Source organism: Ceratotherium simum, chromosome 25, assembly GCF_057802395.1.
Source record: "Ceratotherium simum simum isolate JZ-2026a chromosome 25, ASM5780239v1, whole genome shotgun sequence".
NCBI classification, from domain to species: domain Eukaryota; kingdom Metazoa; phylum Chordata; class Mammalia; order Perissodactyla; family Rhinocerotidae; genus Ceratotherium; species Ceratotherium simum.
The window spans coordinates 5675208-5701875 of NC_141924.1; the positions used below are offsets into that span (position 1 = coordinate 5675208).

Here is a 26668-nt window from a genome sequence, read left to right on the forward strand (position 1 = left end):
CTCACTGCCGAGACACGGCGGTGAGATCTGCCCCTTGCACTAAAGGACGTCGGCTTCTCCTCCGCTTGTCTGGTTTTGAAACTACCCGGCTGGAAGAGCCCGGATCTGAAGGGAGCAGCCTGACTCTGGTCCACTCTCCTACCCACACGTCCCGCCCCGGAAAGCCACGTGCCCCCGCCGTCATCACTCTGACGTGTAAAGACGGTGCGAAGTTGACCTCACTCGGGGCGTGGTTTCGGCTCACCGCTTGCGGAGGCAACTTCAGCGCCCGGACTCTCCAGCGTGTCGTCTCAAACACCCTTTGGACTGAGCCACGGGGGCATAATCCACCAAGACCACCCCTGGAGTCGCCCTCACAGACGGAACGCAGATGGAGAGCTCCAGTTTCACACAGAGTCCCGGGGCCGCTGAGAACTGCTCGTCTCTTCTGTAAGGATGGTTGCTTTTGCATTTCTTGACTCTTTCTCAAGAAAGGGGGAATCGGGAGAATGTCTCTGCTCAGCTCACTTATACATGTCAGGCACCTCTAGGAAGAGCGGGGACCATTCCCTGGCCCAGTGGGCCCCCGGTTCCTTCCGTAAACGAGCCAGCCGCGCTCCTCTTGGTGCCTGAACACATCCGCCCCGTGGCTCAGCATGGGAAGTCATCAGCTAAATTACTGTTCAACGTCAAAGACGTGGACTTCTTTCTTCCCCCATTTCAAAAATAGGAGCGCACATCTGGCCACAGGAAAGCTGCCCGCTGGACTGGGAGAGGAGGATGATGTACTTGGTGTCGATTTTTTCTTAAAAGCCATGGAAAAAGCTAAGCCTTAGGGCTCATCCTCTCAAGGCTAAGAAGCCCACAGGGCACCTTTCGGTAAAGTAGAAACAGCTGCTCCTTCCCCTAGGCAGATGCATTCCAGCACTGGGTGAGGAGAGTACCAGCTGGAGAGCAGGCCCTCATTTCGATGCCCTTGTGCAGTGAAAAACCTACACAACTGTTCTAAGCGGCCGTGCTAACCACTTACATCCGGAAGTGAAGGTTTCTTGGGCAGGTGCACGGAAGAGCACAAGGTACCACTTGTCAGAGGTATTTTTTCTTGGATTGAGGTAAAATTCATAACGTAACATGAACCATTTTAAAGTGAACAATTCAGTGGCATTTAGTACATTCACAACGTCTTTCTAAAACGTTCTCATTGCCCCAAAGAAAGCCCATCCCATTAAGCAGTCATTTCCCCTTCCCCCCGACCCCACCCCGGCAACCAGGACCCTGCTTTCTGTCAGGAGTACTTTTGTCTTCACAAGAAAACAAGTCCTGAGCTCATTCCTGGCCCAGCAGAGCTGACCCACAGGTCATGGATTATTTGATGGAACAATCTGGCAAAGGAGTGTGCTTAATCTCAGAGGACGTGAGGATGAGAGCTCTCCCGGGACCAGGCGCCCCTCTCCCTGGGGCCCCATAAGCACTGAGAGGGGGTTGCAGACCGGCGTCAGCTCCCTCAGGGAGGCCGGCACCTCCTGGAGGGCCAGCTCGCCGTCCGGGGTCACCTGCCACCCGAGAACTCCACGGCCGATCACGCCACACGGCAGCAGAGCTGGCTGAAGGCTCCCCAGGCACCTGCTCCCAGCAAGGCTTTGCCGTCACCACTGTATCTTCAGCTGCTGTCAGAAGATTCTCTAACGGACCAGATCGGATGCTTGGGTCAGGGGATTCTCAGGAAACAACGAGCCCAAAGGCTTCCAGGTGCTTCTACGATCAGACCTCGTCTTTGTTCATTTCCAGTCGGGGGCTCCAGGTCACGGCTGCCCCGCACTATTCTATGGGTAGAAAAGTCAGTCGGCTTTAACAGTCGGGAGCTGGGATCTGGCAGCAGCGCCCGCACAGCCTCCCGTCGCGTGGGGTTCCGAGCGTCCCCAGAGTGAGCGAGTCCACCCGGGCCAGCCGGCGCTCCTCTCTGTCCCTCACAGGGGCGCACGAGTGTTTCCAGGGCCGCCCGGCGGGTTTGGCCGCGGGAGGGAAGCGCAATCAGCGCATCGTCAGAGAACAGATTCCAAGGCCTGGAGCACCCACGTGACCGCACGGGCACAAGAAACACCCCAAACGCGGCGTTGAAGGTCAGCCACGCAGGCCCCCTGGCCACTGCAGGAGGCTGGGCAGGGACGCGGCTCGCAGCGTGACCTGCTGCACAGGAGGACACAGCTTGAAACAGCGGCCGCGGCCGCAGCGGAGCAGGCGCTGCCCTCAGAACACGGCCTCCTCTTCTGCAGACCGAGCTTGTCGCCAGGGCCCGCAGCCCCCCGCTCACCCGCAGGGCGATCCTGGGCGGAGGCGCCGTAGCGGCACTTGGCCGACTCCCTCCAGCTCCAGAGCTCATGGAACTCTCCGGGTCCACCGGGAAGGGGCCCTGGAGCAACGTGGCCATCGCACAGAGCGGACAGACGCCGGCAGTGAGGGAGAAGATGGAGGAGGGGTGACAGCGGCCAGGCCACACGCAGGTGTGTGGACGGTGCTTCCTTCTGAGCAGCAGGAAACGAAGCAAATGCAGAGGGCGCCCGCCTCCCCTGGCTTGGAGAGGGAGGGAGGCTGACCTAAAAGGGCCCCGAGGCCCAGGGCCAGAGCTCAAGTGAGCCTGAAGCCGCCCTGGGCTGGAGAAGGCGTCAGTCCTCTGGGTGGGTTCAGTGACCTGGCAGTTGATGTGACACCCACCTGGGGACCTGCTGGTCAATCCATGAAGGTTAGCCTCTGACCCTGAGCACTCTCTCTGTGCCGAGAGTGATGCAGAGGAAGACACACACGTGGGGGCGGGGAAGGGCGCTCCACAGAGGGGTGTGCACACAGGGGGAGGGCGCACGGAGGGGCGCACGCCCAGGACGGAACTTACTCCAGCAGACGCCTGTGGTTGAGCTCGTGCGAGGGGGGCAGCCGGCAGCAGCTGAACGTGACGACCCGTCTCCCGAAGCGGTCCTCCCCTGCAGAGCAGACACAGGCGTGAGCCTTGAGCCGCCTCCTCCTAGAATGCCCGCGGGCGTGAAGAAAACCCAGCAGCCTCCCGACGGCCCACCTGAGCTAAGAGGCAGGACCTGCGCCCTGAGCATCTACTACAGGACGCTCCACATACATCAGCCAAGTTCACCTTCACCACCAGCCTACGTGCTGCAGACGATCTCCCCCATTTCAGAAACGGAAATCTGGGCCCAGAACGGGTAAGTCGCCAGTGCAAAGCCACACAGCAGGCCGAGGGCACCGAGGACTGAAATCTAGATGCGTCTGGCTGCAAAGCCAGCGTCTGGCCACTCTGCCTGCTGCCTCCTCCCCCCAAAATTAAAGCGTCCCCCTGGGGTCCCCCAGGACTCTGGGCCTTGGAGAAGGCCGGGTGGTCTGGGGGACATGACCTCACTGGGTACAGGAGCCCTCTCAGAAGTCCCGATGCTCAGTCCTGGCCCCCGTCATGGCCCCAGTGACCCTGTAATTGTCCTGACACAGCAGTGCTGGCCCCACATGGGACAGCGGAGGGGGTACTCCTTGAGGGCCAGCACCCCATCTATCATCTGTGCCCCAGAACCCAGGCTTGCTGGCCAGGCCTGAGGCTCAAATGATGTCCAACGATCAGTTATCGGTTGACAGGAGGACTGATTATACAAAGATCATCAGCAACCTGAAGAAAATAAGGGGACCCTTCTGGAAATGACACGACTTTAAACTCACTTTCATTGTAAAGAAGTATTTACATCTGTTTTCAGATATTTACTCGAAATGAGAAAGGATGACAGCAGAGGTTTCTCATCCCCCTCCAGCTCTGAAAGGTAATGAATCAGGATTACGCACACGCCTGCACACACTCGCATGCACACGCACACACACCCACGTGCGCTGAGGTCCCTGCCCCAGCCGCCCGTCCAGGACAGCCGTTTGTTATTTAGGACACATCCGACTCTGCCCAGGAGCCCGGAAGCCGCCCTGATGTTCAGAATTCTAGAGTCGTTTCTGTTTTCAAATACAGCAGCCTTTTCATTGCACAGGGTCCTTAAGAATTCCGGTCATGCTTTCCATTTGTTTAGACAGCTCCCGTTTGAAAGGAATGCACTGGAACCACACATTTCTCTGCTTCCCTTGCAGAGTGGGAGTCTTCGGGCACAAAACCTTCGCTGGCTCTGCCTGGAAGTACAGTGGTTTCCAACATTTCTACCATCGTGGAGGCCCGGGGCTCCGCGGCCGGCCCGAGTCTCTGCTCGCCCGTGCGGCAGAAGGGACAGAACAGCTTTGCTTCCGAAGTTGGGAATCATTTATGCGGCTACTGAAGGAACAGGAATTAGATCCCCCTGGGGATGGAGGAGAAAGTTAACATTTGTATCGAAAGGCCAAAAAAACTGAGTCACATTATCATCCGCCATCAGACCAAGTGGCAAGTCCTGGGGACGCGCTGAATAATCTGGAGAATGGAAGATCGGGTCAACGCGCGCTCGCTGAGGGCCCACTGTGCGCTCGGCTCTGGAAAGACCAGACACTGCCCCTGCCTGGCCCCGCGGCCCAGGGGAGAGGGTAGGGATGTGGGGGGGTCTCTGAGAACCAGCGGGGCCCCCGGCAGCCGCAGCACATCAGCAATGACCTCTACCCAGGGTTGGGCCACACTTCACAGGTGAAGGGCGCCGACCCCCACTTCAGACACCCGCTGCCAGTCAGGGGTCCCCAGGCCACCCCACTTCTGACCAGCTGGTGCAGATTTGGAGGTTCCCACTACCCCCTCAGGATCGACAACTCCCCAGCTCACAGCACTCGGGAGACTGCTATCTTACCACCACAGTGTTCTTATAAAGGAGACAAATCGGGGCCAGCCAGCAGCGGGGCGCACAGGGGAGGTCGGGGAGGGTCCTGCACACAGAGCCTCATGCCCTCTCCCCACGGATTCGGGGACATCGACGTGTCATTACCACCCAGGGCGGCTCGACGGAGCCTCGGGGTCAGAGCTGCTATTGGGGTTTCGTTACGTAGGACTGACTGGTGACTCGTGATTCAATCGATACGCAGCGATCAGCGGATGGATCCATAGGTACTGCTGATTGAGTCACTGCCAACTGACTGATCTCAGCGTCCAACCCCCGAGCTCACACAGCCCCAGCCCTCTAACCACACGCTGGTCTCTCTGGCACCCAGCCCCACCCCGGGTCATCCTGTTAGCACCAGCTATCCAGGGTCCTCCACGCGTCACCTCTCTGCATCAACTATCACGAACCACGAAGACACTCCCATCACTCGGGGAAGTCCACGGACTTGGAGGCTCCTCCCAGGACGCCGGGACAGGGGCCAGACACATTCTTTACGGTGTCCCACAACCCTGCACGCCAGCCCACGGTCCCCTGTGCCAGATGTGTGACCAAGGGGCTGTGCAGGGTCCTCCACCCAGCAGGCCAGAGCGTGGAGGCCGAGCTCCAGAAAGAGAAGAGGAAGCACGAACCAGGGTGTGGACGAGGACCTGTGGAGGGCAGAGCGGGCATCGGCTCAGGGGACACCCTGGTCGGCCGAGGAGCAGCACGGGGTCTGGGCAAAGCTGTTGTGTGTCTGACACAGACATGCCACCCCGGGCTGCGGGGCCCGAATGGGAGATGGTGGTGGGAGGCAGGGGTCGAGACCACTGGGATGAGGAGGGCCACGGTCTGACTTCGGCCTGTCAACACTGGGGAGCCCGTGAGGAGGAGTAAGGGTCACGATCTGATGGGTCATTTGGAAGGCCCTTCCGGCCGCTGGGGGGAGCATGGCCTGAAGCAGGATGTCCCAAGTGGACACTGCATGGTGGAAGGGAGTGAGGAGAAGGGGGACAGAGACCTCCAGGACTGTGGAGTGACCAGTGAAGGGGGCAGGGAGAAGGTCCCACTGCTGGCTTGGCGGCCAGGCCATTTACTGTGGAGGGGACCCAGGAGGAGGAGCCAGTCTGTGTGTGGATGGGGTGGGTGGGGCCGACGGGGGAGGGGCACTAGGTGGACCCATGCACAAGGACTGGTGCTCCATCAAGGACAAGAGTCCCTGGCATGGAGATGAAAATGTCCTGGGGTGGACGAGGGGCGGGGAGGCCTGTGGGCAGCTGCCCAGGCCGGCGGATCCCAGGAAGAGTGAGGTTCATCCACCAACGCACTCAGCCGACATCCACGCAGCATCCTGGTGGGCAGGGGTCAGCAGGGCCCCACCCGCAGGCAGGCACCGTCTGGCTGGGAAGAGGCAGGAAGCAGAGCACCCCACCCCACGACAGGGAGAGGCGGCCAGAAGCAGAGCCACTCAGCGCCTGACAGAGGCGGGGATCTCAGGGAGAGGCATGGGGAGCCTCAGAGGAGCAGGGACGAGGGTGGGGGCCGGATGCCCCCGCCATAGTGAGGGCACAGCACGGCCACCCCAGGGCCAATGGGGAGCAGTAGGGAATTCCCAATGAGAAGTCTGACGTCGGACTCCCAGAAAACCCGAGGAACTTGGTGACCAAGAATGAGCACCCTCTGGGGACGCCAGGACACAGGAGGCCTTCAACAGACGCAGCGCCCTCCACACACACACACACGCACGCACACACAGACACACGCACGCAAGCACACACACACACCCTTCCCTCCCCGTGCCAGCTTCCTGGTTTGCCATGGCAGGTGGGAGGGGCTCACCGCCTGGCAGCGCACAGATCTACTGCTGATGAGAGGGCCCCTGCTGGCCGGGCATGGGGACGCGCTCCTGCAGCTCTGGGCAGCTGGCCCGGAGGGCGGAGCAGGTGTGGAGACAAGGGCAAAATGGCAAGGGAGGGTCGAAACCATGAATTCCCACTTAAGGAGCTGGACTTAGTTCAGCCACCAACAGGGTATGAGGGGCGCTGACCAGGCCATGAGCCCCTCCCACTCTGCCACCTGCAAAGGAGGGCACAGCACGTGCAAAGGCACCGAGGCAGGGACGTGGAGATGGGGTGGGAACCCAGCACCCACAGGAAGCCCAATTCCTTTTCCCCATGAGCCTCCCACTTGTATAAAGCACTGAATGATTTCACTCACTCATTTGATAAACACTTATTGAGCACCTACTGTTTGTAGGATCCATCTACTTGCATGATGCTGAGCTGTGAAGTCAGCTACTATTGAAGGCTTTTTACTCCCCCCAAAACCAAAAGGGCACCTAACTTACCATTTTCTTGTCGTATCAACAGATTTCTTTTTTTTTTTTTTTTTTTAAAGATTTTATTTATTTTTTGCCCCCAAAGCCCCAGTAGATAGTTGTATGTCACAGCTGCACACCCTTCCAGTTGCTGTATGTGGGACTCGGCCTCAGGCTGGACAGAGAAGTGGTGCCTCGATGCGCACCCGGGATCCGAACCCGGGCCGCCAGCATCACAGCGCGCGCACTTAACCACCAAGCCACAGGGCCGGCCCTATCAACAGATTTCTAAGCGTCCTGCCAAACCAACATCACAGCATTATTCAGATTCGACAAACTTTTACAAGCTTAGAGCAAGTGCAGAGGTGGGTGAATTGGGTTCCTTATGCTATTCTCTCTACATCTGATGCATTTGAAAATTTCCAAAATAAAAAGTGAAAAAGGAGGAGGGAGGGAGAGAGCAAAGGCTTGGCACTCAGCCCACAGGGACAGCGCCCCTGCCCCACGCACCAGCCGGGCAGCCCGGGCAGCCTCTGCTCACCTGCAACAAGGAGGTAATAATAAAGCTGGTTGGAGGGCACAGGAAGGGTTACACTAACAACCTGAATAATAAAGTCTTGGCATAGCACTGGCACACAGTAGGTGGCTCAATACATGTGACCTGTTGCCACGTGCCAGGCAGGACTTGGGAGCTTCCAGTCGTGCTGTTTCATTGGCAGGGGAGGAAACTGAGGCACAGAGGGGCCAAGTGAGTGTCAGAGCTGGGTTCATGCTTGCAGCTGGCTGACTCCAAGGCAGCACCCCCAGCCCGGCCCCACAGCCTCCTCTGCCCCGGGTACCCCACGTGCCCAGCCAGGAGGCCCCTCATGCCCCCACAGCTGCCGGTGCAGGCCTCCTGGGCAGCCGTGAGCAATCCCCGGGCACCAGCCCTCCCGCTTAGGAAGCAGTCACCGCGCGTCTGTGTTAATGACACCTGTCAACGTGAACAAATACCCCTTCGCTGTTCTCCGTGAACACAGGCCATCGCATCGAAAACGGGCTTCAAAATGACACAATATGGAAGGAAACGAAAACCATCAATAAAATGCAAATTCTGCAAGGCGTCAGCTTAATTCAGGCCCCACCTTCTCCCCTCGCTGTTTACATCACAACATCGTTCTGTCTCCACGGCGGGAGAAGCCAGTTTATGAACAAAGAGATGATTTCCTGAGCCGAGATGGTCACTCGCTCCAGAGGATCCACCACCTGCTCGGGGTGAAGGCCGACGGAAACGCATAACCGAGGCGGCAGCCTCGTCGGGAGCGCTGTGGGGGTTTGTTTTGGATTTTCTGTTAAGGTTGCTAACCTTGTCTGCAGAAGTGAAGGGAGATCTGAAGACTCGTCTGCTCCGCATCCTGCAGGAAAGCCCGGCTGGGGGCTGGACGGGTTGCGAGGAAAGACGTGGGCGTGGGGCAGTGACGCGTCATCCGGCAGGACCAGATCCAGCGTGTCCCTCTTCCTCGTCTCTCTTCTCTGCCGCTCCCCACTTCGGGGAGCGGGCCTATCCTCTCCAGATCCGATCCTCGCGGGCCAGAACCTTCCCTCTGCCCCCTCCGCTTCCCACCACCTAATCTCTGTCTGAGCTCGTAGCCCCAGACGTAGACCGGAGCTTCGGACGATGACCACTTCTTAAAACATTGACATCAATTTTATTTACAAAACATTATCTAAGAGTTAAAATTCTACAAAGCTTCCATCTGGCCAAATATACAACCCCCTTAAGTCATGACAGATCATTCGCAATTACTTTTGACAAGAGTCTTTGGTTCTGGCTGTTCAGCACGGGGGTGGAAATTAACGGGATCCCCTTGGTGAGGACTAATGTCTGCTCATCTCTGAAGCAGATCCCCCAGCAGGAGCCCTGGATGGCACGTGCCGCTTCCGGGAGCAGCAGGAGGGAGGGGCTCCAGGTCCTGAATGTTTCCCAGGCCCACACAGGAGTGTGAACTGGAGTTAGGGGCGAGGGGACAGAGCTGGACGCTAAGGTGAGGCCTGGGAGGAGGGGGACAGAGGACCGACCACCAGTGAGGGAACCCGGGGGCCTGCTCTCGCACGTGCCCCACCTGGAAAAGCCACTGGAGACTTCTGCGACGGTGATTTTTGCTCTAATAATCTCCTCTGTCCTTAGCCGCTGATTCATCCAGGCTGGAACATTTCGATTTCTCTTGCTTTAGCTCGTTGACTGTGAAATCTGTTTCACCCAAGTGTACAGCTGGTTCGGCTCAGCTCTTCTCCAGCTGTCTCCTCCTTACTCCTGATGACCTCTGGTTAAGGCTGGCATCTTTTCAGGACGGCCTGAGGTCATCAGACGTTCTCTTTAAAATGGCTAAACTTCTCAAAAAGCTGGTGTTTAAAAGAGTGAGAACTCTACTCCAAAACAAGAGAACTTTCTGGAACCTGAGGACTACAGCCTGAGCCATCATCCCCCAGGCTATCTGCAGCAGTGAGGACGCAGCTCAACTGTGCAACTGAGCCGGTTTCACAGAGTGTCTCCAGGAAGAGCCTGAGCACAACCCCAAGGCAGCCCACCGTCCCTTACAGCACTGAGGGACCCACAACAAACCTCGGGACACCCACAGCCTCCCGCCAGGAGGGAACCCTGTCCCAGCCCCCGGGGTCGCCCCTAGCACAGCAGGTAGAGACGAGTCACTTAAAAGAAGAACCAGCCCAAGTTACTTCCCAGGGCCCCCATCTCTTAATTCCACTTTCCCTTCTGCAACCCTGGAAACCCCATACCATTCCGCAAGGCCCCTTCCCAGTCTGCTAGCCCTCCAGTGCAACATTTTAAACTGTCAAATTCATCCCCTCCTCTCCACGCCTCTGCCACATCACTCGGACCCCATTCTTGCTCCTATCCGTCTCCCTGCCTCCTGCAGCCGCCATCAGCATCCCCCACGCCACGGCAAGAAGGATCGTCCTAAACCACAAGCCCGAGTATGTCGGTCCTCTGGTTAAGGTTCCCCAGAGCCGCCACGACCAAGTGTGGACCCCTCGGCACGCCCTGCCAGACGCGGAGAACGTGGTTCCTGCTACCCAGCCACCTCTCGGTAAAAGTAAAAGAAGACTCAGTGATAAGCTGTCTATGAGAGATGCACTTCATACGTAAAGACTAAGACAGGTTGAAGGAGAGGATGGAGACGGCACATCCTACCAACACCAAGGAGGAAGCTGGTGTGGCCGTCGTACCTATATCAGCATCAGACACATCAGGCAAGGAGCATTCATAAAGGAGCGTCACCAGACGTAAAGAAGGCCGCTTACTAATGACAAAAATGTCAACACATCAAGAAGGCATAACACTCCTAAGCGTATATACCCCAAGAAACAAAGCATCAAAACACACCAACAAAATGGACAGAACCAAAGGGAGAAATGTACAAATTCAATGGTGGAGCTTGGTACACTCCTCTTGTCAGTAACTGACAGAAGAAGACACAAAGTTACTAAGGATGTATATCTGGACGACACTGTCAATCAACTTAACCTCACTGACATGCCTAGAACACTGCCCCTACAAGGCAGAATACACATTCCCTTCCAGTGCACGAGTGCCATTCAGCTGGTTAGATCACATACAAGGACACTGGTTCTCAAACTTGTAGGTCTCAGAATCTGTCAACACTCTTAAAAATTACTGAGGACCTCAAAGAGCTTTTAAAACAAAAATGTAGGTTGTTTCTATAGAAATTTATCATATCAGAAGCCCAAAATAGAAAATTTTTAAGTATTCAGTTATTCATTCACTTTAAAAGAATAATAAACCCATTGCACGTTAACATAATGTGTCTCATGTCTTACGAAACATAAGTGTATTTCCTGCCTTCCTCTTGTGGGCACCTGATCTGTGAGTCCACATCCCCCACAGCCAGTCCAGCATCCATCCTACCTAAACCCTAAAGGTTTCCTAAAAAGAGCATCTGGGCCTTGAGACGGCTGGACGCCCGGCGAATCCCCACTCTCTCCTTGTTCCTCCCGCACTCGGCATGCACCAAAATATTTACCATTCCTGTCTCTGGGGCCTCCAACTGTTGGGAACTATTCCTGTTTTTGCTCATCACTTGGACAAGATTCTGGCTCCCTGGGGACGGGAGTTAACGGTCACGGAGCTCGGCGCAGGGGACAGAGAAGTCAGTGTGTTAGGTCACTGCCTATGACGGCTAATGGCACATGTCAACTTGACTGGACTGAGGGACGCCCAGATGGCTGGTGAAACACTACTTCCGGGTGTCTGTGAGGGTGTGTCCAGAGCAGACCAGCATTCGAATCCGTCCAACCTGTTGAGGTTCCCAGTAGAACAAAAAGGTGGAGGAAGGGCGAATTTGCTCTCTGAGCTGGGACGGCCACCCTCTCTGCCCTTGGACACTGTGGACATCGGTGCTGCTGGCTCTCCAGGACTCGGACCGGGACTTACACCCTTGGCTCTCCTGGGTCTCCAGCTGGCGGGTGGCAGATCACGGACGTCCCAGCCTCCGTAACCGTGAGAGCCAGTTCCTGCAGTAAATCTCCTCTTACATGCGTCTCTACATATCCCACCGGTTCTGCCTCTCTGGAGGACCCCAAGTGGTCCACTGCCTACACAAGACGGCAGAGCGGCCCTGACCCCTCGGGCGGAACTAAAGGGACGTGGTCTATTCCCCTCGGACCCGCTGCTGGCCGAGGGGCTGCTCCTCTTCTAAGTGCTCGCAGACGCTTGTTGCTTCTGACGAGAGGTAGCGTAACAGGGGCCTCGGTTAATAAAGGAATCCAGTTAATTTCGGCCTCTGCTCTTGAACGAGTGGCAGGACACCGCCTGGCGGCTCCTTAGAGCGCTTGGGCAATGCTCTGACAGGTATGTCATTCTCTTTTTCGAAACACTGGCAGGTACTTTTGTTTCTATTGTGGTTTTCATTCGGTGGGCACAGCCCAGCTGGAGTGAGGCAGCCCCACGAGCCCACCCCACGCCACAGAGCCCACAGGAAGGCTGGTGCTGTCAACGGTCCTGGGGCCAGCCGGCTCGGACTCACCTGCCACCTGCAGGATGCCATGTCTGGCCACATCGTAGAATGGGTGATTCGTGCTCAGCGCAGGGTCCTGGCCAGCCGTGGGCACCACTGAGGGCCTTCTCACTGCGCACAGTGTGGCCGCCGCCTCCTCCTCGTCTCTCTGCAGCTCTACAGCAGACAATGAGGATTAGAAGTCAGCCGTATTCTCAAGCAAGGAGAGGATGAGGGAGCCTCCTGAGATCTTTCTATAGTACAGTCACCACGCCTCAGCTCTGCACCTACTACGCACTGGCCTCTGCTGTGTACCCACTATGCACCAGCCTCTACTGTGTACCTACTATGTGCCCTACTCTGCTGTGCACCCACTATGCACCAGCCTCTACTGTGTACCTACTATGTGCCCTACTCTGCTGTGCACCCACTATGCACCAGCCTCTACTGTGTACCTACTATGTGCCCTACTCTGCTGTGCACCCACTATGCACCAGCCTCTACTGTGTACCTACTATGTGCCCTACTCTGCTGTGCACCCACTATGCACCAGCCTCTACTGTGTACCTACTATGTGCCCTACTCTGCTGTGCACCCACTATGCACCGGCCTCTACTGTGTACCTACTATGTGCCCTACTCTGCTGTGCACCCACTATGCACCGGCCTCGGCTATGCATCTAACTATGCGCTTGCCTCAGCTGTGCACCCACTATGCACCGGCCTCTACTGTGTACCTACTATGTGCCCTACTCTGCTGTGCACCCACTGTGGGCCCGCTTAGTGTGCAACACCATGGAGGGGTAAAAACCAGACCCGAGGGCTGGATATTGTCCTCCACGTTGACAGGAGTGGAAACCGAGGCTCAGAGAGGGGCAGTGACGTGCCCAAGGTCACACTGCTAACTGGCAGCAGGGTGTGGACTTGAACTCCATTTCCCAGCTCCAAACTCTGACTCGGGGCCTTCCTGAACGACGCTCACACGGGCCGCCGGCAGGAAGCCGTGGCCGGGCTGAGGGCAGAAACTGGGTCGCTGCGTATGCGGGAGAAAGAAAGCACGGTCTTCCGAGTTTCATTTTAGTAGGGGAGGTTCCTTCGTACAAACACACCACGGCTCTTTCAGAAACGTTTTTAGCTGGAGGAAGGATGGGAACTTTAAATGTCAAGGTTAGGGCAGACTTTGGTCCCCAGGTGGACTGGGTTCAATAGTGTCCCTCCAAAATTCTGTCTACCCGGAACCTCACAATGTGACCTTATTTGGAAATGGTGTCTTTAGAAATGAAATTAGTTAAGATGGGGTCACACTGGATTAGGGGGGGCCCTAAATCCAATGACTGGGGTCCTTATAAGAAGAGGAGAGGACACAGAGACACGCAGGGAGAAGGAGGACGGAGCCACGTGAGGACGGAGGCAGAGACTGGGGACGTGGCCACAAGCCCAGGAGCCTCCAGGAGCTGGACGAGGCAGGAGGCATCCTCCCCCAGAGCCTCCAGGAGCTGGACGAGGCAGGAGGCATCCTCCCCCAGAGCCTTCAGAGCGAGCGTGGCCCCGCCGACACCTTGACTTCAGACTTCTGGCCTCCAGAACCGAGAGAATAAATTTCCATTGTTGTAAGGCTGGAAGTTTGTGGTCCTGTGTTAGGGCGGCCCCAGCAGACGGACACAGCAGACCTGTCGCTCCAGAATCAGAGCCAGCTGAGCTGGAATCTCCAGGGGGCATGATGGGCTGGGTGGGGGGTTTGGGGAGGAAGCATGGGCTTTTCCTAACAAATTCTGGAGGTCATTCTGATGCAAAGCCAGGTCTGAGATCCACTGATGCAGCAGACCAAAGCCCCATCCCAAAGGGAGCCCACCCACGACCCTGGGGCGGCCCGTGTGTCTCTGGGGAGCCAAGGTCTGGAGGGAGGCCTCTCGCCCACCTGGTCCCAGCCCCACCCCCTTGGTGTGCACCCTCCCGTGTTCACTGAGCCTCCGTGACGGCAGGGGATTAGGGAGTGGCAAGCCCTTGTTTGGCATAGTGTGACAGTATGCGATGCTCCAGGGCACGCCTCATCCAGCCAGCCATTCAGCAGGTATGTGCTGAGTACCTACTGAGTCCCGGGAAGAGGGTTAGACAGTGGGGACACAGCACCAGACAGAGGCAGGGTCCCTGTGGTGGGCAGAATAAAGGCCGCCCAATGATGACCATGTCCTGACCCCAGAACCTGTGACTGTCACCTCAGACCAGACAGAAAAGAGCCACGTGTCAGAGAGAGGCACTAAAGAAAAGACAGGCAGGATAGGGGACCCCGGGTGGGTGTGTGTGAGGCCTGGTCAGGTGGCCAAGGGGCCTCATGAAGGAGGGGAAGGAGCGAGCCACGCTGGAACCGGCTGGAAGGGACTTCCAGGTGGAGGGAACAGCGTACGAAGGCCATGAGGTGGCTGCAGCCGAGTGCTGGAGGAGAAACGGTGGGAGGTGAGGGCAGGGAGGCCACAGGGGACCTTGTATCCTGAGGTGCGGCAGCCGCCGGGGGCCGAGTCTGTGACGGCACGCTCCATCCGCCCCGGGGTTTTACTAGGATCCCTCCAGCAGCTGGGTAGAGCGCAGGCCGGGGGCTGGGAGGAGCAGGAGGCCCCTGAGAGTGGACCATGGGGCTGGCCCCGTCCCATGCTGGGCAGCAGTGGAGACAGACAGCCCCGTGCTGCCGACTGAGATAAGGGCTCTGACCACAGAAGCCTGTGCCGCAGGGGGTTGGGGCAGGCTTCCCGAGGAGGAGCCGTGCCTGTGATGGACAGATGGACAGGTGTGAAATGACGGGGGCGGGGGGCTGAGGGAGTGAGTGTTCCAGAAAGAGGAAAAGGCCCCCAGTGGGAGGGGGAGGGGGAACAGGCCAGTGTGAGGGAGGGCAGAGGCCAGACCACGGGGCCTCGAAGCCGTGTGAGGAGTCAGGTTTATCCAGAGAGCCCAGGAGGCCACTGGGAGGGTCAGCAGAAGGATGGAGGCCATAAGCAAAGGCCGGGGACAGCCTGGCACAGAGCGACAGAGGGGAGTGTGCAGATCAGGCTGGAGCTGGGCCAGGCCAGGTCCCGGCGGGCCCTCTGGCCGTGCTCCAGAGTTGGGCTGGCCTGTGTCCACCAAGCCTAACCCACCTCTAAATGCACCCTGGTCCTACAGGTGCAGCCACATGGAAACCCCACGGACATCCCACTTATGGAGGCAGCCCCAGAAGGTGATGTTTACAGCGCTAAAGCATGTGGTGGAAGACAGTCTGGCCATCCCTCAGAAAGCTGGACAGAGAATCACCACGACGCAGCGATTCCACTCCTAGGTACAGACCCACGAGAACGGAACAGAGATGTTCAGACAAATACATGCTTACAGCAGCACCATTCACAACAGCCAAAAGTGGCACCGGCCCACATGTCCATCAACGGTTGAACGGACAAATAAAATGCGGTCTAACCGCCTAACAGAATATCACTCAGTCATGAGAGGAATGAAGCGCTGATAGGTGGGCAACATAAATGAAACTTCAAATATTATGCTAAGGTAAAGAAGCCAAACACAAAAGACCACAAACTGTAAGATTCCATTTATACGAAATGTCCAAAACAGGTAAACCCACAGAGAAAGCAGACCGATGGTTGCCAGGGGCTGGGGGAGGTAAGAAGGGGGACTGACTGCTTAGTGGGTTCGGGTTTCCTTTTGGGGAGATGAAATGTTCTGGAACCAAACAGAGGTGATGGCTGCACAGCACTGTGAACGTACTAAATACCACTGAATTGTTCACTTTACAGTGGCTAATTGCATTATGTGACTTGCACCTTAATAAAAAAAGAAAAGAAAACACTGCTCCAGCACATGGGAGTCACAACTGGAAAGAAACAGGACGAGCCAGAACACTGGACCATCTCGAGGAGCGCAGGGAAGAACGGGAACAAGGATGCCTTCCCGGGGACAGGGTGGTACCTCACGTCCCCCTGGCGTCGGCATTGCCATCACGCTGCCATCTCGACCCGAGCAAGAAACAGCTCACTGTCACCCACGCCGTGAGCGGTAAGGAGAGTAAATTTGAAGGAAAATTACAGGTTCTTGGGAGCAAATCAAGCAGCTTATGCAAAACCCAGCCAAGGCTTCCTGCCTCGGGGTGTGAAGGCTGATGCTGGAGGCAGAACAGAAAGTCGTTCACTTCAGGGCCGCAGGCCTTCGGCAGGTTCCAGCCCTGCTCAGTTACTGCAAACCTGGACGAGACACCTGCCCTTGAGGGAAATGAACAAAACAGCGTGGCCCCACTGCATGTAATAACGTATACGCGTGATCTTAACCGAATGCCGAGAGCTCATTCCGAGGAAAGGGGTCTCCCTGTGCGCCTGGAAGCAAGGCCCTCCTCCCAGCGTGGCCCCTCACCCGGTGCCCTCGGGCACGTTTCCCAGTCACTCCGAGCCTCAGTTTGCTTGTCTGTAAAGTGGGGACGTAGAACCTGGCCCCTTGAGGGGCAGCTGTCAGCAGTGAATGAGGATATTATCGCCTGTGAGGCTCCCAACCACCCAGAGGGTGGGTCCTCATCCACGGGGTTCATGTGACTCTGCATAAAAGGACTCTGGAGAGAAAAAGTCACTATCAGTGCTTAGCTGGGGTGGGGGGGGTAGGACCCGGGGCTGGGGTGGAAGAATGACTTCCCTGAGCACTTTTGTGTAGGGTTAGACTTTTCGAGCCACACACACAGATTTATCTATTAAAAAAACAAATGTGCACCAATGATCTCCCTCTCCCTGGACGAGGCTGGAAGGAGAGCACACTACCTATCTCGGCCAGCTCCTCCAGGTCCAGCCGGGACATGCTCTGCTGGTGGGCAGGGTGGTCCAGGCACACTGTCCCAATGCCACCTCTGGGGGATCCAGGCACGGGGTCCTCCCGACGCCCTGAGGGGGAAGCACACGGAGAGGGCGGCATTTATACACAAGGCGTCAGAGCTTGAGGAATAAAGGAATAAACAAAGGAATAAAGCCCTTCAAGTGGTCCGCTTGCTGTTTTGACTTCTCTCCTTAACATGGAAAAGAGCGCCCACTTCTGGCCGAGACCTCAAATCACTTCAGTGTTCCCGCCTCTGCCCGCCCTGTCCGTCCCGCCCCACACATGGGAGGACTCTCCCTCAATGAACTCCAGGTCCAGGGAGCCGGAGCCTGGAAGGTGGCATCGACCCCATGTTTGGGCCCCCATATCTGACTTCCTCCTCCTCAGGCCCTGCCCACCGGCCAGTGCCCCTGGATGGGGCTCCCTCTCACCAACCAGCCCCCACGTCCCGGGAGAGCAGGGCGGAGGGCAGTGAGGTGGGGGCACACGTGGGGTGAGAACAGCATCTCCAGGGTCGACACTCTTCAAGGACGCCATCACTCCTGCGTCACCACCCCACTCAGAGATGTGCATACCCACTCCTGTACCCATTTCACAGACAGGGTAACTGAGGCCAGCAAAGATCAGTTAGAACTGCTCATGGCTGCACAGCTAGTAATCATAACTACAGCCAAGAGTTACCAAATGGTTATTCTGTACCTGGGATACTGCTTCAACACCTGTGCAAATCTTTACAAAAATCCCTGTTAGTATCCAAACAATGGAATATTATTTGTCCATGAAAAGGAATGAAATACCGACACAGGCTACGACACGGATGAACTTTGAAAATACTATGCCAGGCCAAAGAAGCCAGACACAAAAGATGACGTGATTCCATTTATATGAAATGTCCAGAACAGGCAGATCCACAGAGGCAGAAAGCAGATTATTGGCTGCCAGGGCTGGGGGGAGAGGGGGATTAGACAGGTGACAGCTAAACAGCACAAGTTCTTTTTGAGGTGACGAAAATGTCTAAAACTGACTGGGCTAACGGTTGCACAACTCGGTGAATACACTAAAAACCACTGAACTGTGGACTTTATTTGTTTATTTTTTAAAATTATTTATTTATTCATTTTTTCCCCCAAAGCCCCAGTAGATAGTTGTACATCGTAGTTGCACATCCTTCTAGTTGCTGTATGTGGGACGCAGCCTCAGCGTGGCCGGAGAAGCGGTGCGTCGGTGCGCGCCCGGGATCCGAACCCGGGCCGCCAGCAGCGGAGCGCGCGCACTTAACCGCTAAGCCACGGGGCCGGCCCTGAACCGTGGACTTTAAGTGGGTGAACTGTATGTTATGTGAATTATATCTTAAGGTGTTTTAAAAAGTTAACAAAGCAGGGCGAAAATAGCACATACAGTTTGGTCTAGTTTTTTAACAGGAAAAGAAATGTACAACATTGTTTCAAAAATGCTGTTATAGTTCTATGAGTTCTAGGATTAGGGTTTATAAATCCGTTTATTTTTCCATGTTTGTCCTTTTTTTCATTTTTGCAAAAGGCTGTACTGCTCTTGATATAAGATAAAGTTTTTGAACTAAAAAAAAGTATGACTGATATATAATTTTTAAAACTTTGTCTTCTTCTTCCAAAAAAAATCCCTGTTAGCTCAGTGCCATTTTTCATCTCCGTTTCACAGACGGGAACACTGAGGCAGAGATCAGGGAGTCACTTGCCCATTCAGAGGCAGCGCGGCAGGACCCATGACACGGGACAGAGATGTCAAAGAGGGAAGAGAGCCAGGGAGGGCCCAGGGGAAGGAGAGGCACGTCCCTTCGCCAGGGCAGCTACCCAGAGCCAGCCCATCGTGGCCACACCTGCCCACTATAGGGGCAGTCAGAGTCTGTGCTTGTCCGTGCCAGCTGCCAATGTTTCAACACTGGAATCTAATTTAAAATGAAAAAAAACCCAACAAAACATCCGTATGCCCAAGACTCCGCGATCCCACTCTCGGACACATGCCCAGCAGAACGTGTGCATCTGCACCAAACGACACGGGCTAGAAAGTTCTAGCAGCGCTATTGAAACAGCCCCAAACAGGAACGACCTCAGTATCCACAAACAGCGGGGGAGAGGCCGTGCACGGTCCTCTGCAGCTGCGCCCAGGGCCGCCCACAGCTCTGCGTCCCCATGCGGGCGGTCGCACAGTCAGGCGGAGCGAACAGTCAGGCACAGAGGACCACACGCTGTGCTATTAGTTTTTAAAAGTTCAAAGCCAGCCAAAGTGAACCCACAGTGAGGGAGGTCAGCGAGGTGCCCACCTTGACCAGGAGGGGGACACAGGGGTGGGCCACCATCTGTTCTGGGTCTGGGTGCTGGTCCGTGTGTGCTCACGCTGTGAACACTCAGTGATGGGGGGGTTCTGACTTTGTCCGGCAGTCGGGAGGGCTGCCCGGGAAACCATGACGGCGTGCAACTGGAAAGGCCGTGGAGTTCCCTGCAGGAAGGCGGGGGTGCGAGTGGATGGGAGACCCGGCGCGGCTGAAGCCCAGACGGCAGTGGGAGAGCCGGGGCAGAGGGGGCCGGCTGCGTAGACGGGGAGGGGCCCACGCAGGCCTCACCCATTCATTCGACAACCACGTCTTGGACAGGGCGCTGGGGCCCCGGACACAGAGGGGAACAGATCTGTGCCCTCACGAGTGCTCAGGCTGAGAGAAGGGCCCAACACAGAACAATCAGCATGGGGAAGGGGGTAACCTCTACCGGAAATGGGTAGAAACTGACAGAGGGCAAGGAGCTTGCTGAGGCCGCACGGGGCAGGGGAGGCCGGCTCCTGACACCGACAGGCGCCAGAGGCACAGCCTCCCCAGCCCACACTGTGCCCAACGCGACGAGGCCACACAGACACAGGCTATGGCCAGAGCCCAGGCCTGCAGTCCCACAGGAAGGGGCTCTAGGCTGGACAGAGTGGACAGCTGTCCTCTTGGCCACCAGCATTCCCTCCCCCTCTGCCAGTAACTCCCCCACTTTCTCTCTCACACACATACACACATTCTCTCCCTCACACACGTGCACATGCACGTATGTACGCATGCATACATGCACAAGTGCAGCCTGTGCTATGCTGAGTGAAGCTCCACTCCGGGCACCAAGGATGGATGCGGGGCCTCTGCCTGGCCAATCGCAGCGCCAAATTCCCTGAGCCACAGATCGGTTCAGGAGTGATCATGTGACCCCAGCTGGTCCAATCAGAGTGAATTCTTAGACTTCTATAAAAGCTACTGAGAAGAGATACTTCTTAAATTTCTTCTGCTGGACCTGAACCTGAGAGGATATGGGCCTGGAGTTACCAAAGGTCATCACATAAAACTTGAGAAAAATGAAGGTAATAGCAGAAGACAGAGCAAGAGATGGAGAAAAATTGCCTATAACACAGTGCACCTGGATCCAGCTGTACCTGAATGCGAAGATCCAATAAATCCTCTTTTCTGTTTAAGCCAGTTTGGGTTACAGATGACCTGTCACTTCTAACAAAGTGAGTGCTAATATTTTTTCTTTGAAAAATTAGTACATATTTAAACACTTGATGAAATCTGCCTCAATATTTTCTACTTTAAGAGAATAAAACGATCAATGCCCACACTGACTTTCTTTTTGATTGTGGTACGAGTTAACAAACTTCACTTCTGAAAAGTCTCTGGGGGAAACCCGGCTTAGCCACAGAGCTATAACACGCCCCACTGACTTCAACTCTACCCCTGCCTACGGTCCTGGGTCTCTCTGCTCCCCAAGACGCAATCAGAAGTGGGGCACCAACAGCACTCGTTCAGCAGGGCCCCGAGGACGCGGCTTCCCCTGATCCGAGCTCCTCTGTGCCGGGCAGATAACGCAATCTTTTAACCAACCGGTCCGCTCGTGTTGCTGAGATTAAATGCCCCAGACCACCCTCTGCTCCACGGTTCATTTCTAAAGGGCAAAATGGTCTGAGAGCAACATTAAAGGACGTGGTTTCAGGGGGAGCATCTCCCACAACCTGTGCACAATTGTTATCTCTGCATGTTCCCTCCAATCTTTGTCCACATGCACTCATATTTTATAGTCAAAATCAGATTGCACGTACATTTTCTAATTGACTCTGTCTGCTCACCACCCCACCCCCGTCAACCCAGAGCAGCCCAGGCCCCAGGATATTCAGCCCAGCGCCCAGGCCACCAGGAGCACGGCCTCGCACGGTCTGGGGTGGGAGGAGGGAGATCTGGGGGCAGGAGGAGGAACATCTGGGAGCCAGGAGGAGGGTGTGGACAACACAACTGTGTCCAGACAACATGTGACGTGCTCTGGACAGAGACTCTAGCGGCCACCCCCACAGTCAGGCAAGCCAGCCTCGCACCACGACAGCAGGACCCCGACCCCAGTGCCTCCCAGCACGTGGCGGCACGAAGGACACGCCTGTGAAGGACTCGTACCCAAAAGGTCAACCTGAGTCCAATGAAGCCTCCAGCAGGTTGTTCCGGAGCAAACACCCCAAGGATCACAGAACATGAGAACTGACAGCACGACGGGGACGAAAACCAAGACAGATCTGGAGTGAGACATCCTACCAGACAACCGGCCTGGCCTCGCTAAATGTCAATGTTATGAAAAAAAGAGACAGAGAGCAGGGGAGGGGGTGGGGCACGTTCTAGATTGAAAGACGCCAAGACACGAACCAACCAAATGCAGCAGGTGAACCTCGAAGGGATTCTGGTTTATAAAACCAGTGACAACGTTCCTGGGACAATTGGTGGAATCTGAACGTGGCCTGAGCAGTGGGTGATATTAAAGGGATTACTGTGAATTCTCTTAGGTGTGAGCATGGTGTCGGGTTATAAGGAGAACGTGTCTTTATGTTCAGGAGACGCACGCTAAAGCGGTCAGAGGGAATGGTGAGGAGTCTGCCTCTTCTTTCTAACAGTTCAGCTAAGAGAGGCAAGGAGACAGAGAGGCAGAGAGACAGGGAGACAGAGAGGCAGAGAGACAGGGAGGCAGGGAGGCAGGGAGGAAGGGAGGCAGAGAGGCAGAGAGACAGGGAGGCAGGGAGGCAGGGAGACAGGGAGGCAGGGAGACAGAGAGGCAAGGAGACAGAGAGGCAGAGAGACAGGGAGGCAGAGAGGCAGAGAGACAGGGAGGCAGGGAGGCAGGGAGGCAGGGAGGCAGGGAGGCAGGGAGGCAGGGAGGCAGGGAGACAGAGAGGCAGGGAGGCAGGGAGGCAGGGAGGCAGGGAGGCAGGGAGACAGAGGCAGGGAGGCAGGGAGGCAGGGAGGCATGGAGGCAGGGAGACAGAGAGGCAGGGAGACAGGGAGGCAGGGAGGCAGGGAGGCAGGGAGACAGAGAGGCAGGGAGGCAGGGAGGCAGGGAGGCAGGGAGACAGGGAGGCAGGGAGGCAGGGAGGCAGGGAGACAGAGAGGCAGGGAGGCAGGGAGGCAGGGAGGCAGGGAGGCAGGGAGACAGGGAGGCAGGGAGGCAGGGAGGCAGGGAGGCAGGGAGGGATGGGGGAACGGAGGGAGAAATGCCGCCCATATCTACCCTGATAAAGCCCAACCCCCCATCTATCTGAGAACAAAACTGAGTCAGTGAGGTGCAGACCCGGCTCAAGGTCACGCAGCGGCTCAAGGTCACGCAGCAGCTCAGCCCCAGGAGGCCTCCTGTTTCTCCCATCTCCACAGTTTCTCTCACTTGGGCACAGGTAAGCCTAGGTTTTCGTGTTTCCCTTCTGATGGCTCTCTGCTGTCTAGGAGCCATGGCAACTGTGTCCAGTTTCAACCAGGTTCCCCGCACCGCACCCGCCCTGCCTCCTGCAGTGCCCACCCCTCAGCACTCCTCGAAGCCCAGGCCGCCTGCTCCCGCGGGTGGACTCCGCTGCCTTAGACGGCCGTGTGGCCTTGCTGAGAGCTGTGCCCTCTCCGGGCTGAGACGGAGCAAGAGCCCTGCACTGCCCCTCACTGACTTGCTGCCAGGGCGTTGCTGGTGGAAAGCCCTGGGCCGGGCACGAGGGGAGCCCAGGACACGGGGAGGGAGGAGGAGAGAGGCCCGAGGAAGATGGGCAGGCGAGGCCTCAGCAGTCACGTGCACGCCCTTCTACACAGCTTACGCACCCACGTGCACACACATGCACACACGTGTCCTGGCTCCTCTGTGCCTGGAGTTCTGGGCCACCCCCTCCAGGAAGCCCCCTCTCGGTCACACTCCTTCCTGCTCCAGTGTAGACAGCGATTCTAGACTCGCCCCCCAATGACCCACAGTTCACACCAGCGACTGGCCCTGCCACACCCCCTGCCCACAGCCCCCCTGGTCTGCGTCCCTCACGCTGTTCCAAGGTCTGACCCTGGAGGCCACGGCCTCTGAGGGCAGGGGAGGCAGTGGGGTGGGAGCGCAGAGCCAGCTAGCAGGGGCCCGGGTGCACACAGGATCGGGTTTGCTCCCTGGCAGGACGCAGGGCACAGAGTGCCAGGCAGGGGCCAGCACTGCCCACCGGGGCCCCTCCACCCCCTTCCCCACGTCGGAGCCCAGCGCCGTCTTCCAAACCCAGCCCTCCCCAAGATGGGGGCAGCTCACTGGGGGCCTGGGAGGGCAGTAGGGGTGACAGCCAGGCCCGGGACCCTGTAGCCACACCTGCAGGGAGCCCCCTACGGCAGTGAAAGTGAGAAAAGAAACTCAACTGTCTATACCCCAGCTCTGGCCGCAGCCCAGGCAGCCGGTCTACAAGGAGCGCTGACCAGAGCCCACTGAGCGGAGAACTGTGTGCACCTCGGCCACTCGTCCCTGGGCCGCCCCACGAGCCTGGCTGCCGGGCGCAGGGCTGCTGAGGGCTGTCGCTGCCCCGGGGGGCACAGTCCTGTGGGGGACTCACTGCCACCCTGTCCCCACAGCCTCCCCCAGGGCTTCCAGAGTCCCGGCACCACGCTTTTGTGGGCTGTCCTGGAATGACACGCCTGCCACAGCCAGGCAAACAGCTTGAAAGCCATCTTCAGAGGGCACCGGGTGCCCTGAGAGAACATGCAGGGCTTCCCGGGGAGACCCGCCCAGAACATTCTTCCTTCAAAGCCTTGCAAGAGGCACTGACCAGGGTGAAAACCGAACTGGACCAGGCCTCCCCCTCCCACTCTGCCCTCGGGGCAAGGCCACCACTGCACCGAACACCCCACGGCAGCACGGCCCGAGGGCCCGGCCAGGAACGGCTCAGAGCTCCAAGCCGCTGAAGCCAAGACGGCGTTTCTCCCCCAGACTCGGCTTTAGCCAAACAGCGCGGCTGACTCCTTTCTTCCTGTGCAAGCTCCACACCCCCGCCTCGATCGCCCGTCTCAAAGGGCACAGGCAGCATGGTCTGTCTCGAAGTTTGCACGCTCGGGCGTGAGTGTGTCACACATAATCCGTGCTTTGTTGTGGCAACGGCTAGTTGGGGGTGTATCTGTCGGGGTGAGCCCTGTGAGCCCCCCGGCCCGCAGTCCTCAGTTGAGAGTCAAATATGGCTCTCCCCGCCGTCCAGGGGCGCTCCATGCGCTTGAACCAGAGGCTGCTGGCCCCCCGCCCCTGCTGCGTGTGCTCAGCGGGACCCCTCCCCACGCAGGACGAGAGCCTGGCCAGGGCGGACGGAAGCCCACCCCTGTGCTGGGCTGAGGGGCTTGGGAGTTCCCCGGGGAGGACGGTGTCCTGCCCCACCAGGCACCGCACAGTCGGTCTGTCTCCTCCCGGCCCAGGAGCCCCAAGTGGCGCTGACGGGCTGGGAGGCACCCAACGGAGTGGTGGGCTCCTGCCCCCCGGGGCAGGCTGCTCCCACGGGCCTTGTGATGGCTGATTTTATGTGTCAACTAGGCTGGGCCATGGTGCCCAGCCATTTGGTCAAACACCAGTCTAGATGTTGCTGTGAAAGTATTTGTGGATGTGATTAACATTTACTTGGCTTCATCCCAGGTTTCAGCACCAAAAAAACCCACCAAAACCAAAAACGTTTACAATCAGGTGACTCTGAGTAAAACAGATCACACTCGATGGTGTGGGTGGGCTTCGTCTAATCAGTTGAAGGCCTTAGCACCACCACTGAGGTTTTTCAGAGAAGGAACTCTGCCTCAAGACTACAACACAGAATTCCCGCCTGGGTTTCCAGCCTGCTGGCCTGCCCTACAGATTTTAGACTCGCTGGTCCCCACAAGCTGCATGAACCAAGGCCTTAAAACAAATCTCTTTATGTAAATATCTCCTGTTGGTTCCGTTTCTCTGGAGAAGCTGACTGTACAGGCCTCTCAGATACTCAGATTTCTCCTTCCCACGAACTGTCAGAATCATGAAACAGCGGCACCAGGAAGATCACAGTCAACAACTTGTGCCCTCAACTCTCATCATGCAGCAGGAAAACTGAGGCCCAGAGAGGGTAGGGACTTGCCCAAAGCCACACAGCACGTCAGTGGAACTGGATCTTGAAACCAGGTCTCCTGACTCCAGCTTAGAACCAGAATGACTCTAAATATGAGGGGAATGTCAAACGTATTTTTTAAACTGCAAGGAGGAAGATAACCATCGGCACCTTCCACTGCCCGGCGCCAGCCACAGTCACGTCTCCCTCATCTGCGCTTCCGGGCTGCTCTTCCAGGCGCTGCTCGGCGTCGCGCCAGGACGCGACCGTGACTCCCAGGCCGGTCTCTGCACCGGGACCCCTCTGCCTCATCGGTTGTCGTGACGGGTTATTTAAATCTCATGCCAGCAATCAATCTGCCCCACGCACCTCCAGTTCCCCGAGGCGTGCCTCCAGGGAAGACGACGCTCCGTCCAGACCCGAGAGCGCCCCGGGTCGGCCGCGCCCTCCCGCGGGAGCTGTTCACCACCACACAGGCTCTAGACAGTCGACAGCACGCCAATCACCCAATCACCGCGTCCACAGACGCAAGTGCTGTCCCGTCTGGGCAAGTTCCACCGACTTCTCTCCCTCCCCCCGTCCCCCCAGACACCCCAGATTTGCCGCCATTTGTGCTTTCATTTCAATATTCCTGATCTAGAGACGCCTCGGTCCGTCAGATTCTCTTCTCATCCAGCCATAACATCCACCTGCCTCCCTCGAGGGTCAAATAAAATCCTTACCACGTGTTCACTTCTCACCCGTATGACAGTCAGGATTTTATCCTTTTCTGAAAATTATCTTTTAAAATAACTTTGCTCTGGGCACCCGGCCCCCTGCAGCGAGCAGGCCCTGGGTGAAGGGAAGGCAGTTCTATCTCCACCTTACTGATAAGAAAATGGGCTCAAGGAGGGTAAGACCCCACATCCTGGGGCTCTCCAGCCACCACCCACACGCCCTCATCCTGGGCGTTCCGCCCTCCTGCTCCTTTGGCTATAGCCCCAAAATCCTGCCCCTCTGAGCCTTTCTCAGACCCCACCCTGCTCCTGCCTGCCCCAGGGCCTTTGCATAGACTCTTCCATGGGCTTTGTTAAGTTCTTTCTGTCCCCATGTGGTATTTTCTTGTAACAATCAATATGTCATTTCAACACCAATCCTCTGATTCTGTGACACCAAGTGGGTGTCCTACAATTCAACTCTATTCTGGCATAAACTACCCAGAGTCAGCACTGACCCCACAGGTTTAAGGCTCAGTCCCATAAGACTGCCCCCACTTCAGACGCCAGTCGCCAGTCCCAGGTCCCCAGGCTAGCTGCACTTCTGTCTCACCTGACTATAGATTCAGGGATTCCCATGACACCCCTCAGGTTCAATAAC

General features: G+C 57.0%; 1 protein-coding gene across 1 annotated transcript in view; it reads right to left on the minus strand.

Annotated features, from left to right (window-relative positions):
• The window catches only part of ARHGAP8 (Rho GTPase activating protein 8), a 73611-nt gene that overhangs the window by 37851 nt on the left and 9092 nt on the right, over nucleotides 1-26668 (minus strand). The window contains exons 2-4 of the mRNA XM_087448765.1: nucleotides 16894-17013; nucleotides 12144-12290; nucleotides 2867-2954 (exon numbers count right to left, since the gene is read on the minus strand). Of these exons, the coding sequence (XP_087304891.1) occupies nucleotides 2867-2954; nucleotides 12144-12290; nucleotides 16894-16930 (272 nt within the window). The 5' untranslated portion in view covers nucleotides 16931-17013. The remainder of the gene's footprint in view (nucleotides 1-2866; nucleotides 2955-12143; nucleotides 12291-16893; nucleotides 17014-26668) is intronic.